The 15997-nt window shown below is 46.4% G+C and overlaps 1 protein-coding gene across 21 annotated transcripts in view; it reads left to right on the top strand.

Annotated features, from left to right (window-relative positions):
• Nucleotides 1–15997, top strand: part of CACNA1C (calcium channel, voltage-dependent, L type, alpha 1C subunit) — a 659923-nt gene that overhangs the window by 616382 nt on the left and 27544 nt on the right. For 16 of the 21 annotated variants that reach the window (XM_011931029.1, XM_011931041.1, XM_011931040.1 and 13 more), the window contains 4 exons: nucleotides 2582–2614; nucleotides 5746–5874; nucleotides 8088–8153; nucleotides 9408–9499. In XM_011931029.1, the coding sequence (XP_011786419.1) occupies nucleotides 2582–2614; nucleotides 5746–5874; nucleotides 8088–8153; nucleotides 9408–9499 (320 nt within the window). The remainder of the gene's footprint in view (nucleotides 1–2581; nucleotides 2615–5745; nucleotides 5875–8087; nucleotides 8154–9407; nucleotides 9500–15997) is intronic. The other 5 variants (XM_011931038.1, XM_011931039.1, XM_011931036.1 and 2 more) reach the window with 1 other exon arrangement.

The raw sequence follows: 15997 nt of genomic DNA on the forward strand, positions 1-15997 counted from the left end.
TCTCTGATGTCATCGTGAATGGTTATTCGTTTTTGAGAGCACGGGCCTTGTAAACGTAGCTCCTCGTGTGAAAACAAGTTTGTGTGGTGTTAGAGGCAACACCGTCCCAGCTAGTCAAAAATGTCCTGTGAACGGTATGGCTTAAGGCTCAAGAAAAAGTGAATCTTTGAGTCTCTAGATTCTTCCAAAGTTGGTCTCTTAGGAGAGTTGTCATTACCGCGGAGGGAGAATGCCACATAGAGATCTCAGAGAGCCTTCGTTCCTCCTCTTCCTACTGTCCTCATAGCTGTTCCTGACTTTTTCTTGTCTGCTATTATAGAGACATGCCATAGGAAATGTTAAATCAATCCATGTTATTAAAATACAAAATACCATCAAGATTATCAGAACAGACCTAAAGTCAAGTCTTGAAGTGAAATATGACTTAAATAGACGAGGTCTTAAATGGGAGCTATAAAATGCAACAAGAGAAAAGACAGGACAAATGTTTAAAAATCTAAAAATCCCAAATGAAGGATTCTGGGTTTGCAGGATGAATCCAAGAGTCCAGCAAATGGCTCAAGCTTCCTGGGAACTCTGCCCAACACTCTGGAGTTAACGTGGTATAGGTTACCTCCCTCTGGGCCTCCCTCCCTGCCCCAGTGAAGCCTGAGAAACATAGAACTCCTTGTCCATGAGCAAAAGAGCCCAAGCACCGGGCCAGGAGTGGGGCAGAACGATGCCAGAGGGTAGCCAGACCTGACCATCCTGGGCAACTGTCACACACCAGAGGAAAAGGGGTTTAGGTGCTTTGCCAAGAAATTTCTGTGCATGCCTGTAAGAGAGAAAGTGAGAGAGAGAAGGGGGGAGAGAGAGAGAGAGAGAGAGAGAGAGAGAGAGTGAGTGTGTGTGTGTGTGTGTGTGTGTGTGTGTGTGTGTGTGTGTGTCTACCTATGTTTGTCTCTGTGTTCAAGCTCAGCCTGCTAGCCAAATCCTAGGGACCCCACACCCTGCAGTCACAAGGATTGACCTGGCAGGTGGAATCTTCATGAAGCAGAAGGTGAGATCTAGAGAGCCAGATCTAGAGTGTTCTGTAAAAGCCTAGAGAAGCATCCCTTTCTTTCTCTTCCCTCCCCTCACCCTATATCTTCACCATCCCCTAAAAGGACATCCTACCAACTAGCTATGAAAAAAAAAAAAAAATTTGCTGAGAAATCTGTTACCCAAGAAATATTTCCAGGCTGCAGGCAAATGTCTAGTTGTGCACATTTCCATCCTTCAAAAATTCCATTACACATTTTCCCTGTTTGTACCTTAAAAACAGAAATACAAGAGCAACCATCTGAAAGTGGAGGGTAAAAGCCATGTCCTGATTTTCTAGAAAGAGTTAGCAGCTCAGATGGTCAAGATTGGTTGGGGCTGACTGAGCCCTCTGGGCTGGAGCCCAAAAAGTAAGGGCATCTTTCCAGAGCCAGGCTCCAGGAACTCGGGGAGAGGACTGGCCCTGGGATACTCACCAGAGGCCAGTTTCCTCAGCTTCTACCCCCAAATGAGTTCAGCAGTCAGACCTGTGAGAACAGCTTCCTGGGGTGTTCGTATCCTAAACTGTGTGCAGGGCTTTCAAGTTTAGAAAACAATTCAACATTCATTATTTCATGCCAATGGCCAGGGCTTGCCGCATCTATAGACTAACTGCTAAGCAAGGCCATCTCCTGCCTGAGCCTGAGCCTTGAGAACAAGCCCCATTATGGAGTGAGTTGAGGCCACCTCCAGAGGCCCTCCTCAGTGCTGACTTGAAGTCATTCTCCCCTAAACCTGAGAGGCCACTGCCCTTGGGCTGCTTTGCTTAAATATATGTGGGCAAGGATAGGCCCTGGGGTTAGCAAGGCCTCTGTCCTTCAACTGGCCCTGCCTGGGGTAAGCTAAAGTGCATAAAGCCCAAGTCCTCAAAGGTTAACAATAGCTAATACAATTAAAACAGGCTTGGCACAGTGGCTTACACTGGTAATCCCAGCGGTTTGGGAGGCCAAGGCAGGAGGATCGCTTGAGGCCAGGCCACAAGTTTGAGACCAGCCTGGGCAGTATAGTGAGACCCTATCTCTACAAAAAAAAAATTAAATTAGCTGGGCATGGTGGTATGTGCCATAGTCCTAACTGCCAGGGAGGCTGATGTGGGAGGATCATTTGAGCCCAGGAGTTCAAGGCTGCAGTGAGCTGTGATGATGCCACTGCACTCCAGCCTGGGCAACAGAGCTGAGACCCTGTCTCTAAAACAAAACAAAACAAAACAATTACAAACCTCCATCCACAAAATCCCAAAGACCTCATCTGCTTATGTAATAATATTACAGATGTGAGTTTTAAGGGTCTTAGGTAGGAGAATGCCTGTGGGTCCTTGTTTGACATGAGACCCAGCAACACAAACCCCACAGTCTCGGGGATGCCCCAGGACCTGCCAGGCCTACGCTTTCACGTTTCTTTCACTTGTTTCCTTTTGCCCTCTTCTGCCACTGTGTTGCTCCTGTGTTAGCCAAGACCTAGAATACCGGGCATCTTCCTGGGAGACTCATTACAGCTTATCTCTATCTGCCTTTCTTTAAAGCCAGCTGAACATACCCAATGCTCTCCCTCTATGGTAAGACCAACCCTCCCGACCATGCTCCCGGCTTCCGTGTCCCCCTCTAACACCCCTACTCTCCCCACCCCGAACTCCAGAGTCCCTGGGAGCCCTGCCTGGCTCTCACTGCATGTGGCCACCGTGTCTGCCGTGTGCCTTGCCTGCCTGTTCCCTTCTCGTGTGAGCTGTGAAGATGCTGTTTGTGCAGTGGTGGTGTTTTACCCCTGAGCTTTCCTTGGGGTGGTAATTCACTGTGATCTTGACTATCTAACAAGCCACTGGGAGAGAATGGGACCTGAGGGCCGTTTCCTGTTAAACGCCCTGAGGACTCCACTGGCCAAAGCCTCTGACCTTAATCTGATGTGAGAAATTTGCAGAGGGTGCCTATGAGAGCCATGGTAGGGGCTCCAGGGTAAGGAGGGAAGAAAGAGTTGCTCTAGCCAGGGGATGGAAGGGCGGACGATGATTCCTATTCATCAGTGTCTGCAGCTCCTAGCTTCCCTGTGCTTCAGGTGGAAGTCCACTATAGAAGGTTTAAGCTGGGATTTGTTACTGAGAGCGTGATTGAATTTCCAGGCACTCCAACCTTGCTACCCCTTGCATTTTTCTAAATTCCTGAAGTCCATTAAAATTAGGCTACAGCCACTGTTCTGCAGCAAGCTGGAAGCAGAAAAACAAGCTCTGTTGATTGGATCACTCCTGCGGTAGGAGTCTCTGATTCGCTTTGGCGAACGTGATAGAAGAGACGCCATTCAGTGTGACTTTGAAGCCTCCTTGGCCCAGGCTCCTCCAAAAGGCTGCCGTTATGCATTTCAAACCGGGCCAAGTATGAGTTTTTAGAAGGACCAGTGGGGTTGACTGACCAAGCCGCAAAGTCCACAGGCCGAGGCAAGCTTGGGTGGGTTAATGGGTTCCCCAGTGCAGCCTGGCCCTGCCTGGCTGCAAGGCTGCCACAGGAAAGGCTGAGCCCGGGGTACTCTACCCCGCTTCCTGGGGACGCTGCTTCCTGGACCAGCCGTCTGGATCTGCCTCTTTTTTGCATTGTCATTTGGTTTATTAGAGCAAATTGGTGTGTCCAAATGGCAGTGTGTTTGTTCCCCTTCTCGAGCAGCATCAGGAAACTGCAGCCACAGGGGAGGCTTCTGAACAGGGGAATGGAATTCACACTGCAAGCCTGGTGTTTGGTGTTTTCTTTTTTTTGTTTGTTTGTTTGCTTTGTTTTTTTAACTGAGCAGATCCAGATGCCCCTGTGGCACCAACTTCTCAAACTCTTGACACTTGGAGCTGAAGTTCTCCACTTAAGCTTGTTCTTTCTTTTTTTATTCTCCTTTCTCGAGCATGGTGGAACTGACAGCTGAGTTATAAAATCCTAAGCCTCCTCTGCATACTCCTCTGGGGGAACACAACCTCCTTTTAAGGAGTGAAAATAGAATTTCAAGTAGATACACAGGTGATAGAAATACAGAGATTAAGGGCATCAAAGGCTTCAGAACCCACAGGCAGGGCAGAGCCCAGGGCAGGACAGGGCTGCCGCCTGCAGCTCTCAACCCAGCCCCTCAGGTACCCGTGCGGCAGGTCCCGAGACCCACCAGTCTGTCCCCTGCCTTGAGGGCAATGGGAGCCTTAGGAGGAACTGAGGCAGCTCTGATTTTGAAATATAAGAAATATTTTTCCTCTTCTCCTGTCTGGAAGGTCTGGAAAGCAAGAGAGGTCTCTAGCTGGCTTCTGTGCAGAGTGGTGGCTGCCTCCGGGTCTCCCTGCCTCCCTCATAATCTCCTGTGCTGCATAGTGAGGGAAGCGGCCTCTGATGTCACATCAGGGTGGGCCAGAGCAGGCAGTGCAGTTAGAAGGGCTTTAGCGCTGGATATTGCCAGGGAGAGTCTGACCTAGAAATAATTCAAGATAAAAGGCAAGGTAAAGCAAGGAGTGGGGAGGGCCCAGGTGGCCCCAGTAACAACCTGAGACCTCCCACCTCAGGGGGGTGTGGACGGGGACAGTAGCAGGAAGGCCCGAGGGTCCGTTCTCTCCCGGTACCCGCAGGGCTGGGTGAGCTGCACTAGCTCCGGATTTGGCAGTGGCTCCCTCCTAGGTTCCTGCTCACCAGGCCGGTGTGGGCAGAAGGAGGAACAGGTGGGGAGTCAGCTCATGTTCTCAGGTTTGGAGGCAGAGGATGGCAGGGCAGCCTGTCCTGAGTCCTGGCCAGGCATGTGCCCAAGCCCCCAGGTTCCCCCAGGTCCAACAGCAGCAGCCCAAGCACCTCCACTCACCTTGGCCTGCACTCCACCCTTCCTCCCGTTCGCCTTCCCTTTCCCCTTCCCCAGGGCCCCTGAGGGAGACCATCTGCAGGAGCATCACTTGCAAGGGAGGCCTCCCCTCCCTTATGCTGCCCCTCTCCCTTCCAGGGTCTTGTACAGCCTGGAGGGTTGAGGCCTCCCAGAGGCCCCAGGGCAGAGGGGAGTAGGAGCGCAACAACTTCAGAGCAAGGCCTGCAAACCTGACCCTCTCCAGCACTGAGCAGCACCCCAATCCCTCCCTTTGGGACAGGGGCTGTGGAAAGTAGGAGGAGGTGATACAAGGGAAGTGCTGGAGACCCAAGCCCCTGGGGCATGAGGTCCCTTCAGGGGGCCTCAAATGCACGCATACCCACAGCTGGGAGAGAGGCCATCCACCAACCCGTGTCCTCAAAGAGTGCTGGGCTCCACTTAGGATGCAGGACTCTCTGCCCAGACCAACGAGAGAGAGGCTAGGGCTGCTTCCTCAGCAGTGCAGAGGCAGGGGCTCCCAGGGCAACTGGCTCTGGGCCTACAAGATTCCAAAGCTTATGGTAGTTCCTGATGGAGTTGTCTGTTCCTCCACCCAGGGCATTAAGAACTAGGAATGAAGGGGAAGTGGGGAGAGTAAAAACACAGGACCACAGCCCAGCGGCCTGGGCACAGTCTAGCTCTGCGGAGACCATGGGGCTGAGCTGTCCACTCATTACAGTGGGCGGCTGCCCTCCCATCTGAGGGGGAAGTCTAGTGCAGCAAACCCTGGCCTGCCTTCTGCCACTGCCACTGCCACTGAGGTCTGTATTTCTCGGAGGGGCCCTTCTGTTCTCACCCCCCCCCCTTGCTGTGCTAACTGCACCTCCTGTTGCCGACGGGTTCCAGAACGCAGAGGAAAACTCGCGCATCTCCATCACCTTCTTCCGCCTATTCCGGGTCATGCGCCTGGTGAAGCTGCTGAGCCGCGGGGAGGGCATCCGGACGCTGCTGTGGACCTTCATCAAGTCCTTCCAGGTAGCCGCCCCTCATGTCCTGCGGCCTGGGGATCCCAGGGCTGCCGCCTGGCCCAGAACACAGCTGGCACAGGAAGGAGCCCTCCACTCTGTTGCCCTGCTCCTTCCTCTGTGTGGCAGAACTCGGCCACTCTACCTGGCTCCCTGTTCCTGCACTGAGAGGCTTAGACGAAGCCTGTGGTTTCTAAGGCAGGCTCTGAGCCCCAGAAGGCCAGGTGGTAAAGGAGGGATGGGAGCTAAGGGGAGGCGGAAAGGGTCTGCCTTACTTTTAACCATCATTTATGTCTTTCTCCACAAGAATTTACTGGACCAAGGGGTTTTGTGGTAAGGAACAAACCTGAAAAACACGGGCCTGGACAACCCGGTGACCGCTATTGCCCTCCTCCCGCAGGCATTTCAGCAGCATCTGCTGACAGCACCTGTTATGTCCTCAGCCACAGTCACAGGACCCTGGTGTCCTCCACTTGGCTAGAGAGGCCTTTCGAATGGGCCCAGGACTGCCTGGCCACGTGATGCGTTCCTTTTCTCAGCCACTGTTTTCCCTTAAAACAGAAAGACAGTCAGCCCCTGCCAGCTCGGAGGAGCCTTTGTAGGTTTGAAGTACGAGAAGCAAAGCTGCTGGGCCACTTGACTTCCCCCAGATGAATGCAGAACCAGTGAAGGCGGTTCATGCTTCCCTGGGCTGGCGGAACGCAGGCTTCTCTCCCCCCATGGAGGGGCCGCTCTCAGCCTTCCCCAGACCAGAATCTGTCGGGGAAAATGGCCTTTGTGTGCCCCACCCCGGCCAGTCCCCACCTGGGGACTGGGCGTGCCTGGGCCTGGTCTAGTGTGTCCATGGCTATAGCTGTAGCCAGAGGAAAGATGCCTGTTCCCGCTCTGCCCCCGGCAGCCTCCTGCCAGGGACTGACCATGCAAGGCTCTGGAGGGAGCTCCCAATGGCCAGGCCTCCTCTGAGCCGCCAGGGCTGACCCCCGCCTAATGGTGAGCTGGGGCTCCTGCACTCCCAGCCCGGGTCGGCCCAGGCTCCGGGGACACGGAAAGGTAGACCCCAGCAGAAGCAGGACTGCCGCTGACTCTGCACTTGGGTGTACGCGGAACCCATGGCTGTGAGTGGCCATACTCGCCCTGCCCCCCGACATCTCCTGGGCCTGGGAAGAGACACAGACTGGGTGACTGCGAGGGCCTGACGGTGGCACAGGCGTTCGGGCCGGGCAGCCGGCACCTGCTCTGGCTGCACTCTCTAGTGACCCGTGGCGGCTGAAGCGGCGCCTGGGAACACGGGCCGGGCCTCCCATCCCGGGGACCATGGCCTCTCCCTAGAAGTGGCGGGGGCTCTGGAAATGTAGTTGTCCTAGTTGCCAGGCAGATAATGCATTAAGCGAATAGAATGTATGGAACCCAACTCTCTGCAAGGCATGCACTAAGCACTTTATAAGCCTTAAATCGTTTAAACCACGAAACCTCTGAGAGGTCATTATTATTATTTCCATTTTTCTGATGAGGAGACTGAAGCTCAGAGAAGTTAAGTGCCCCAGTTCTCATAGATAGAAAGTGGCAAAAACAGGATTTGAACCCATGATCTTTCTTTTAAATTTTTCCTTATTAAATGTTTTCATTGCAATAGTAATACCCGCTCACTACAACTAGTGGGATAGAATGAAGCTGTGTAAAGGAAGGGTGTAACTTGCCACTACCCCACTCCTCCACAGGTAACCACAGTCAGCTGGGTGCTGTCCACGATTCCTCCCGCCTCGTACAAACATACCGCACATGTGTAGTCGGAGGAGGTTTTGCTCATTCTTGATTGTTTTGCCCAGGTAGTGTCGCACTATATGGTTACTCTGCGGCCTGCTTTGAAAACCAAGCTGAAATGGGAAGTCAGTTGCGGTTTCTCAGACATTCTCCCAGGTTCCCCGTAGCCCTCTGCTTTGAAAACCCAGCTGAAATGGGAAGTCAGTTCCGGTTTCTCAGACCTTCTCCCAGGTTCCCCGTAGTCCTCTGCTTTGAAAACCCAGCTGAAATGGGAAGTCAGTTCCGGCTTCTCAGACCTTCTCCCGGGTTCTCCATAGTCCTGTGGGACTCTTGGAAGTGTCCCCCAGCCCAAACCGGGCAATAGCTGATGGCTGCAGAGACAGGGATGCGGCGCTCCCTGGGAAGGGGCCCAGCTGGCCTCTGCACTCCGGCCTCATGGGAGTCTCCTGCACTTCCTTCCAGGCCCTGCCCTATGTGGCCCTCCTGATCGTGATGCTGTTCTTCATCTATGCGGTGATCGGGATGCAGGTAGGGAGGCTCCCATCACGGGTCCCCTGGCCTCCTGCTCTCCTCCTCTCCTGCTCTGTCTCTTCCCGGTTCCCAGCACCACATTCCCTCACGCCTTCCTCCCTCCCTTCTCCCTTTCATTCCTGACTGTCCCTCTCCCTCCTCTTCCATTTTCTGAGGCCCAAAAAGCCACAGGAATGGGAACTCTCCCCAAATGGATCTCCTGTAGGTAACAGGAGAATGGCCAGGTACAGAATACACAGCCCAGAGAGCTTCCCTCCCCGAGGCCTGGGTTCTGCTCTTGGTAGAGGAAAGACACTCCTGAGTTATGCAAGGGGCCTGGGGAGAGACACAGCCCCTTCTCAAGAAACAGCAGCAAGGTGTATCTGCCCAGCACCCCTGTTTGTGTCCAGGTCTGATGGGCCTGAGAATTACCCCAACCAGATTCATTTGAAGCTAATGACTGAGAGGGAGGGAGGAAAGAAGAAGGAAGCAAGGAAGGGCCAAATCAACACAAGGTTCACCACATCAAACGTGCAGCAGTTTTCTGGGGCCTCCCCTCCCAGGTGCCCACTGCACCTTTCACCACAAAGCTGGAGCTCTCCATTCCCATCTCCGGGCTCCAGCTTGAGGTCCCAAGGTCAAACCTGGCAGGATGCCCACACTGGCCCAGAGCGTTTCCTTGGCCGCTCCTCCGGGAAGTCCCCTACTTATCGCAGAAAGACCCAAGATTCAGGTGCCAAAACCTTTTGAGACTAAAAGAGCTACCTTGATACCTGATAAAGGTGGCAGTTTCTAAGATAAGCACAGCTTTAAAAGAGCAGGAAAAAAAAGGGATTTCAGGAATGAATGAAGCCTGCCCTAGCCCCAGATCACTCACTCCACCTCACTCCAAAATGCAAGAACTAAATTTGAAAGAGTGCTTGGGCATGCAGAGCTGAAATAGCAAAGAAAATAACACAGTGCATCCTGTGTCCTGTCAGAAGCAGGGTCCCCGTCCCAGCATCCACCACTCTCAGCCCCAGCTTCCACCGGGCTGTAGGGACCTTCCTGAGGCTGTGGGCTCTTTGATTCTCATGCTTGTCCAGTGGGGATTGTGCTCAGGGGCTGGGTGGGGCAGCAGGTGCCTGCCAGGTTGCATGGGAAGACTATTCAGCTTGTGGTGGCCAGTTCCAGGGACACCTGAGACCCCTGGAGAGACCATTGAACAATGGTGGGAAATTAGGATCCTCTCTGTCCACAAATCACTGAACACCTCTTCCTTCCCTCTCCTAGGTGTTTGGGAAAATTGCCCTGAATGATACCACAGAGATCAACCGGAACAACAACTTTCAGACCTTCCCCCAGGCCGTGCTGCTTCTCTTCAGGTGGGTCCCTGAGGACACAGGTGCACAGATACACACACACCTGCATGGTGCCACACTGTGGCCTGGTGGTAGAATGAAAGAGAACTGTTTCCCGGGGAGTAGGAAGGGAGAGGTTGTGTGCTTGGTGTCTGCCTGACAAGGAGGCCAGTGGGTCCATTGTCATTTATGATGACTTTCCACAGAGAAACATACTATGCACTGGCACACCTGCTGGAAACCAGCCAAAACCATTAGGGGAGCAAAAGTCACATGCTGAAAACAGCCTGGTTTGGAGTCTGAGCAGGCCCAAAGCCAACCTGCCAACATGCTTTGTGACCTTGAGCGAGACATCTAACTTCTCTGAACCTCAGTTTTCTCGTCCAATAAGTACGGATATCTATCACTATACCAGCACCTGTCTGTGCCATTTGCTGTGCTGGGCGCTTATGTCCACATGCACTGGCGTCATCCTCATTTAATCCTCAACACAATACTAGCAAACTGAATCCGGCAGTACATGAAAAAGATGATACATCATGATCCAGTGGGTTTCATTCCAGGGATGCAAGGATGGTTCAACATATGCACATCAATAAGTGTAATACACTAGATTAACAGAATGAAGGAAAAAAGACCCACATGATCATCTCAATAGATGCAGAAAAGCACTTGAGAAAATTCAACATTCTTTCATGATAAAAACTCTCAACAAATTAGGCGTAGAAGGAATGTACTGCAACACAATAAAGGCCACATATGACAAGGCCACAGCTAACATCACACTTGGTGGTGAAAAATTGAAAGCTTTTCCTTTAAGATGAGGAACAAGACAAAGATGCCCACTCTCACCACTTCTATTCAACATGATAATACTGGAAGTCCTAGCCAGAGCAATTAGACAAATTTTTAAAAGTTATCCAAATAGGAAAGGAACAAGTGAAATTTTCTGTTTGCTGATGACGTGATCTTATGTATAGAAAATCCTAAAGATCACCAAAATCTATTACAACTGATAAACTAATTCAGTAAAGTTGCAGGACACAAAATCAACACACAAGAATGAGTAGCATTTATTTACACTAACAATGAACTATCTGAAAGAGAAATTAAGAAATCAGTCCCTTTTACAATAGCAACAAAAACCTAAAATACTTAGGAAAAAATTTAATGATCTATAAACTGAGAACTTATAAAAACATTGATAAAAGAAATAGGTGTGACACAAATAAATGGAAAGATATCTTGTGTTCATGAATTAGAATAATTACTATTGTTAAAATGACAATACTACACAAAGCAATCTACAAATTCAATGCAATTCCTATCAAAATGCCAATGTCATTTTTTATGGAAATGGAAAAAAATTCCTAAAATTCATACGGAACCACAAAAGACCCTGAATAGCCAAAGCAATCTTGAGCAAGGAGAACAAAGCTGGAGGCACCACACTGCCTGATATCAAAATCTGTTACAAAGCTATAGTAACCAAAACAGCATGATACTGGCATGAAAACAGACACATAGAGCAATGGCTCAGGATAGAAACCTGAGAAATGAACCCACTCATTTACAGCCAATTGATTTTTGACAAAGGTGCCAAGAACACAGAATGGAGAAAGAACAGCTTCTTTAATAAATAGTGTTGCCAAAAAGGAAAAAAGGGAATTACTTTGAAAATCATCTTTAGCATTAGACTTTTCATTAACAAAACTATATATGTAATAGAAGACAATGGAATAATATGTTCAAAATTATGAGGAGAATGTATTCTTGAACTTGGCCCTGTATATGCAGTCTAATCAGCATTCAAGTAGCCAAGCAAAATACATTTCCAAGTGTTTAAGAACCCATAAAGTTTACTGCCCCACATAAGTCTTCCTCGAAGCAATTACTCAGGCTGTACTTCCACAGAATGAAAAATGAATCAAAGAAATAGAATGAGCAGAGTAATGATATGAGTAAAAAATAATGAAGTTTATAGTTGTGAGTTTCAAACAAGGACATTATAAAGTTTATATAAAATCTACATAAGTGTTAAGGAGAAAATGTACAAAACCTTAATGACAATTTGGAAGTAATATTTTATGTTATCTCAACAAGGCAGGAAGTGAGGTGGTAGAAGAATTAGAAACATGAAACCACACTGATTCTTCTCTTGTTTGGGGATAAGAATAGATACTGTTTAATTCTGTACATAACTAAGGGAAAAGTGTGTATAAATATATATGTTAAATACTTAAAGGTCAATCACTAAAAAAATAGAAATGGAATGTATACAGTCCAAACCACTAGAGGAAAAAATGGATAAAGAAAACTTAGCAGTTCAGCAAAAGGAAGGTAAAGCAAAAGTAGAAAAATAAATAAATAAAACATGGAAATTAGAATAATAAAAGGAGATGGCAGGAATAAGAACAAAGATAATTATTAAACTTATTGAGCTAAAGTTCACTATTAAAAGATAGATACTCTGATGCTGGCTTTAAGAAATCTAGCTCTAGCCTGTTTATAACAGGTGTAGTAAAACAAAATGACCTAAAGAAAATGAAAATAAAAGGACGGAAAAATGAATACCATGTAAGGCTCACAATGTAGATGTAATAATAGCAGTAGCAGAAGAAATAGAATTCCAGGTGAAAGGCATTAAACAAGACAGAGAGGGATTTTATATTGATAAAGGGTATACTCCATCAGAAACATGTAACGGTCATAAAACTACATGAGCATAACAATATAGTTTGGAAATGTATCAATTACATATTGATAGAAGTATAAGGAGAACACACACACACACACACACACACACACTGGAAGATTTAATACAGGTAGTAGAGCATGACAGATCAAATAGACCAAAATAGAAAAAAGGGTAAAGAATATCTAAGTAATACAAGTAACAGACTTGATCTTATAGATTTATACTCAATAAATGGCCAAAAAAACATTCTTTTTAAACACCCCAGAGACATTCACAACAATTAGCCAACATTTAAGTCACAAAGAATTTAACAAATTCTAAAACTGCTCTTACTTTGATATAGCAAAATTAGAAATTAGCCATAAAAACAATAACCTCTCCAAAATCAACTTAAAAATTTGGCGCTCTTCTTAGTGACTCAAAGCTGAAACTATAGGCCGGGCGCGGTGGCTCAAGCCTGTAATCCCAGCACTTTGGGAGGCCGAGACGGGTGGATCACGAGGTCAGGAGATCGAGACCATCCTGGCTAACACAGTGAAACCCCGTCTCTACTAAAAAATACAAAAAACTAGCCGGGCGAGGTGGCGGGCGCCTGTAGTCCCAGCTACTCAGGAGGCTGAGGCAGGAGAATGGCATGAACCCGGGAGGCGGAGCTTGCAGTGAGCTGAGATCCGGCCACTGCACTCCAGCCTGGGCAACAGAGCAAGACTCTGTCTCAAAAAAAAAAAAATGTGTGTAGCCTAAGTGTATAGTGTTTCTAGTCTCCAGTGGTGTACGGCAGTGTGCGGTCATGTCCTAGGCCTTCACATTCACTCACCACTCACTCACTGCTCCGTCTCAAAAAAAAAAAAAAAAAAAGAAAAGAAAAAATGCCAGGAACAGATTTCTAAGACATGGAGGCTATGTTCACTGAGAGCTTCTGAGTCTATCAAAAATAAGATTTTCACCAGGCATGGCAGCTCACACCTGTAATCCCAACAATTTGGGAGGCTGAGGTGGGAGGATCAATTAAGACCAGGAGTATGAGACCAGCCTGGGCAACATAGCAAAACCCCATCTCTAAAAATAAAAATAAAAATATTAGCCAGGTATGGTGCCGTGCGCCTGTAGTCCCAGCTACTTGAGAATCTGTGGCGGGAGGATCCCTTGGGCCCAGGAGTTTGAGGTTACAGTGAGCTAAGATGGCTCCACTGCACTGTAGCCTGGGTGACGCAGTGATATCCCATCTCTAAACACATATACACACACACACAAGATTTTTCTAAGAGTAGCAGACAAATAATATCAGACTTCAAAAAAGAAGACAGAGAGAACATCATGAACAAATTTGTGCCAATCTATTTGAAAACCTAAATGAAGCAGATGCTTTTATGTAGAAAATAAGAATTATAAAATTACCTTAAGAATTAAAAAAAAAACAACTGCAACAGAAATTGAAAAGGTAGTCAAAAATTTAGCCTTTGAAAAGGCCCAAGATTCAATATTTTTATTTGTGAGGTCTACCAGACTATCAAGGAGTGGATCATTTCAATGTTATATAAACTTTCCAGGAACAAAAAGTTACCGAAAACCTCTTCACTCATCCCATAAGACAAACATAAAGCTAATGCCAATAAGAAAAAGAGAAAAAAGCAAGCGGTTATAAATATGAAAATATGTACACATAACTGCCATTGTTTGCAGACGACAGGCTAATTCAAGTAGAAAATCTATGCAAATTAACTAAAAACCTTTTATGACAATAGAATTAATAAAGTGGAAGATTAAAAGATAAACAAAGAAAAATAATTGTTTTCCTGTGCTGGCAATAACTAATTAGTAAATGTAATAGACAAGATGTTATGCTGTCACTTTTTCAATATTATTATTTTATAACTCTTACCCAATAAAATAAGACAAGAAAAATAAATCAAAGGATAAGGATTGGAGAGGAAGAAACAAAATTAAATGCCAAAAAAATTGATTGCCTGTGTGTATATATAAGAAAAATTACAGAAAATTGCTAAAACGAATAGGAGAGTTCAGCAAATATTCCATAATATGAAATCAATTGTATTCCCTGTATATCAGCAGCAAATGGATATAGCTTTTAAAATACAGTGTTGAAACTATACCATTTTAAATGTACAACAAAATAAAAGGAAGGGTATGCCACATTTCTGGCCAGGAGACTTAGTACCATAAAGATGTCAGGATTCCCCAAGTTAATCGATATCCCAATGCAGTTCTAATAAGACTCCCAACAGCATTACTCATAGAGCCTGGAACTGACTCTACTGTGTCTATGGAATAGAAAAGGAAACTGAATAGCCAAGACAAATGTTGAAGAACAACAGGTTGGAAGGACTCCTGCACTGTGAGAGGGCAGGACTTACCATAAGGCAACTTACTGTGAAGACAACACAGTACTTCTGCACCAAGATAAACAAATAAACCTAAGGAGTGGAATGGAAAGGCTAGAACACAACCTGCACACCTATGGAAATACAACTTATGGCAGAAGAAACATTTCAATTAAGTGGGCAAAGATGTACTATTCAAATAAATAGTATTAGTAAAATGACTTATCTATACAGAGAAAAATAAAAGCATATTTCTACCTCATATCAAACATGAAAATAAATTTCAGGTTAGTAAGTTATTGTGGAAAACAAAACTTTAGAACCTTTAGAAGAACATAGAAAAGAATGTCTTTATGACCTAAAACAGAGAATGATTTTTTAAACAAGATGCAAAAAGCACAAAACATAGAGGAAAAACTGTAAATTTGACCTCATTGAAATACAAAACTTAGATTTACCAAAATACATCATGAATAATGCCAGAGATAAGCCACAAATTGGAAGAAGCTATTTCTGATTCATGTAACTAACAAAGGATTAAGAATAGACATGAAACCACCCTGAGACACCACCTTACTCCTGCCAGAATGGCTATAATTTAAAAAATAAAAAATAATAGATGTTGGTATGGATGTGCTGAAAAGGGAACACTTTTACCCTGCTGGTGGGAATGTAAACGAATACAACCACTGTGGAAAACAGGATGGAGATTCCTTAAAGAAGTAAAAGTAGAACTACCATTCCCTCCAGCAATCCCACTCCTGGGTATCTGCCCAAAGGAGAAGAAGTCATGATATGAAAGGGACACATGCACACACACGTTTATAGCAGCACCATTTGCAAAATGATGTCAGGGACTTCGGGGACTCGGGGAAGGGCGGGAGGATGGTCAGGGATCAAAGGCTACTGCTTGGGTGATGGGTGCACCAAAATCTCAGAAATCACCACTAAAGAACTTGTCCGTGCAAGCAAAAGCCACCTGTTCCCCAAAAACTATTGAAAATTTTTAAAAAGAATAGAGAATAGAATATGTTAAGCACCCTACAAACGAACAAGAAGACATCCTGAATCAAACAAAAACATGAACATGCAATTTAATGGAAGATAAAATCTAAATCCTCAACCCACTAATCATTTTATAACCAAATTAAAACAGCAATGACACATTATCTCACAGGAATTATACAAGCATCATTTAAAACGATTCACTAATGAACAGATGAGTTTACAGTAGTGTCATTTCTCCTACACCGGTAATAGGAGTCTAAGTTGGACAAACCCTTGGAGTTCAAGGAATATCTAGTAAAAATGAAGACACGTGTACTTTAACTGAAAATTCCACTTCTAAGTGGATACCCAAGATATAAATCTGCATGTTTATTGCAGTGTTTTTTGTACTAGTAAAAGAAAAAAGTGAAAAACCTAAATGTTCCTTAACAGGACGGTGGATTTTTTTTTTTTTTTTTTTTTTTTTTTTTTTTT

The sequence above is a fragment of the Colobus angolensis genome, unplaced genomic scaffold (assembly GCF_000951035.1).
Source record: "Colobus angolensis palliatus isolate OR3802 unplaced genomic scaffold, Cang.pa_1.0 Scaffold89, whole genome shotgun sequence".
Classification (NCBI taxonomy): domain Eukaryota; kingdom Metazoa; phylum Chordata; class Mammalia; order Primates; family Cercopithecidae; genus Colobus; species Colobus angolensis.